Consider the following 3,552-nt stretch of genomic DNA (forward strand, 5'->3'; position numbering starts at 1 on the left):
CGACTCCCACTGGCATTCTTAAATCTTGTCTTCATGTAATCTCCGTAATAGTTAGGTTGTAGAAACTTAGTAAAAATGAGCTCTCTACTAATGCAAATTTGCTTGTTATTATTTTTGTACTCATCTGAAAAATGCCAAAACTTGTAAAACCCTGCCGATATACATTGAAACTTTTTCTATTCGATTCGATATTCGGTCAACTGATTTTTTCAGGTCCATTTTTTCGGACCAGTCCAAAAAAAATAAAAACAGTTTTGTACCAGTACATTGACTTGTCCCTACCCCTAGTTCTCTATTTTCACATTTTGAAGTGCAAATTCAAGTTCAAGTTGAAACCAATGACAAAAAAAAAACCCTGACCATTCACTCTTTTCACATTTCTTGAAATGCTGTATACTTTTTCTATTCCCAAGAACCAACAAATTAAACTGGTGTGTCCTAAAGATAACTTTAACCTCCTCTTTGCTACCTTACCCTGTAACCAAATACAGTTTGGTACCAAAAGGGTAGCCTTAGCTTGGAGATGGTTAAAGTCAATATGAATGAATGGCTTTGGACGATGTAAATAACAGAAGAAGTTTTTATTTTTTTCCACTGTGATCAGCGAATATGGAGAAAGTTGGGACTTCAACAACGGTATAGTTGTCCTGTGGTTACTTGTGTGTTGAGTTGACTGTGATGATTTTTTTCTGCCTCGAGTTCTCTCATAGAGGTTGTGTTATGCAGTGCAGTTTGTTTCACTTAACAGTTTTATTAGAAATCGTTCAAATAAAACATAACCTTACCTTGCATGGTGTTTACATGTGCTTTGGGAATGAGTAGTTTGTGGTATACGCAGATCATTTTTTTGTGTTCTTTTTTTTCTTGTTTGGTTGACTGGTTTATGGACAAGATGAATATACAAAATGAGCAGTAATAAATACTACATAATTTGTATGGAATGAGTTCATTTGTAAAACTTCACACTCCAATATCACATTGAGGTAATATTTTTCTGTCAGCTTATATACACAGGGTTTTAAATGCACACCTGAGGAGTGCAGGAAAATGTCTGAAATTGCAGAACGAATGTTTTGAAAAAAAGAAATTTAGTATATTTTATATCAGATATATTTCAAGAACAAAAAAAGCATTTTGAGCCTTGACTGTCCCATCTATGTATGTTTAGCATTGCTGAAAATAATGATAATTATTATTTTCATGAAAAGCTACATGTACGTTGTATATTTACAGGGACAAGAGGGACTTTGCTTCCAGTGGAGCTGCAGCTGGAGTAGCAGGTAGGTATTTCATCGGATGGTTTAAGAAAAAAAGCAAACTGTAAATGTTAGTAACTGTTCATAATGGAACGGATGGTTTAGCAAATTAAAGTGCACAGTAGGGAACTGTCTTATCCATAATCAACCCTGCACTACTACTAGCAACTTTTTATCTATCCTTTGACTGTCTGAACTTTCTGTAGCCGCCACGCATCAACTAATGATGCTTTCAACGATTGATTGATTGATTGATTGATTGATTGATTGGAAGCTTTATTTAACCTTGATACATCATTCGATTGATTGATTGATTCAGGGTTGTAGCCAGCCCAAAATCATTTTCTGTCCCCTTGATTTTGAATGGCTTTGGCGCAGCGTTCCTAGGGGGTCCGGGGAATGCTCCTAAGGGAAATTTTGAAATTAGACCATCTGAAATGCTATTTCCTATATTTTGAGGGTTAAATTTTGCTCACAGAGGACAGAATGGGCAAAGATTTATCTGTCCCCAGCTGCAAAATTCCTTCAAAGGACGTAAGGACGGGTGCTGGCTACAACCCTGGATTGATTGATTGATTGATTGATTGACAAGAATGTTTTCTCTCCCTCCAGCTGCCTTTGGAGCCCCCATAGGGGGTGTGTTATTCAGCCTGGAGGAAGGGTCCTCCTTCTGGAACCAGATGCTGACATGGAGAACTGTGAGTCTCTCTTGTCAATATTTCCCACTATGTAACGCTGGTTCACCTATATCCGAGGGTAACCTATATTCGTTGTTTGTAAGAAAAAATGTATTTAGGGATATAAAGTCAACGGATGGTGGTTTCAAATTGGAACATTTTGAAAATATGGCAAATTTGAAACCACAATCCACAGATTTAATACTCCTAAATGCTATTTTTAAAGACAACGGATAAAGGTCACCCCACGGATAAATGTGAACTAGCAGTTACTGAAAGCTAAAAAAAGGGTAGTCCCCTATAGCCTTTTGAGATTGTAGTCAGTGTTAGTAGTTATTAAGACTTTCTTTTTTTTGTAGCGGACGTGTTTCACTTTTAGCCATTGGCAATCAAAACTCAAAATAGTTCTTCCACCTTTAGCCAACCAAAACTAAAAAAAGGCGACAGCCAATCAAAACTCAAAACTCAAAACTGGGCAATAAACATGTGGTAAATAGAATGTTTGTCCTTCCCAGTCTGATTCTTGTTTCCTTAGTGAAGTGCGCTTTTTATTCATTTTGCCATGTTTGCCTTCATTTTTCCATAGCATACGACACAATATATTACAGTGATTAACTGTAAAAACTCAAGGTTTAAAATGTACAACACTTGAACAGTGGATTGTGTGTTTTGTTATCCAGGTGGCCACTATAGAGAAAATGTTGATCAATTGACCATGAGCAAGCTACACATGATTTCAGTTCCCACTAATCTTTCTCACCAAGTAACATTGTCTCGATCGGTTAATTCACCGACAAAGACTTGCACTTTAATGCTCAAGGCATGCATACCTTCTGCTACCGCCAAAATGACCCTGTCAGGAACTCCAAATCCTCACAAACTACAATTTCAAACTCGGGGCAGGGTGACATAAGGCTGCAGTATGGTTGCAATAGACAGTGTTTCTGTATCAACGGGACCGGAAATTGTGTGGCGGTGGCCACTATGGCCAGGTGGCTGCTATGCAAAGGTGGCCGATAATACAGGTTTGACTGTACATTGTTTTTTCCCAGTTCCTGTGTTCCATGACAGCAGCCTTCACTTTGTACATTGTTTTTCCCCAGTTCCTGTGTTCCATGACAGCAGCCTTCACCTTGTACATTGTTTTTTCCCAGTTCCTGTGTTCCATGACAGCAGCCTTCACTTTGTACATTGTTTTTTTCCCAGTTCCTATGTTCCATGACAGCAGCCTTCACTTTGTACATTGTTTTTTTCCCAGTTCCTATGTTCCATGACAGCAGCCTTCACCTTGTACATTGTTTTTCCCCAGTTCCTGTGTTCCATGACAGCAGCCTTCACTTTGTACATTGTTTTTCCCAGTTCCTGTGTTCCATGACAGCAGCCTTCACCTTGTACATTGTTTTTTTCCAGTTCCTGTGTTCCATGACAGCAGCCTTCACCTTGTACATTGTTTTTTCCCAGTTCCTGTGTTCCATGACAGCAGCCTTCACCTTGTACATTGTTTTTTCCAGTTCCTGTGTTCCATGACAGCAGCCTTCGCCTTGTACATTGTTTTTTCCAGTTCCTGTGTTCCATGACAGCAGCCTTCACCTTGTACATTGTTTTTTCCAGTTCCTGTG

General features: G+C 38.6%; 1 protein-coding gene across 1 annotated transcript in view; it reads left to right on the forward strand.

The window, feature by feature from the left end:
• Positions 1–3,552, forward strand: part of LOC118430500 (chloride transport protein 6-like) — a 43,628-nt gene that overhangs the window by 20,719 nt on the left and 19,357 nt on the right. Inside the window, exons 9-11 of the mRNA XM_035841410.1 lie at positions 605–636; positions 1,234–1,280; positions 1,869–1,954. Coding sequence (XP_035697303.1) covers positions 605–636; positions 1,234–1,280; positions 1,869–1,954 — 165 coding nt within the window. The remainder of the gene's footprint in view (positions 1–604; positions 637–1,233; positions 1,281–1,868; positions 1,955–3,552) is intronic.

This window comes from Branchiostoma floridae, chromosome 14, assembly GCF_000003815.2.
Source record: "Branchiostoma floridae strain S238N-H82 chromosome 14, Bfl_VNyyK, whole genome shotgun sequence".
In the NCBI taxonomy this organism is placed as follows: domain Eukaryota; kingdom Metazoa; phylum Chordata; class Leptocardii; order Amphioxiformes; family Branchiostomatidae; genus Branchiostoma; species Branchiostoma floridae.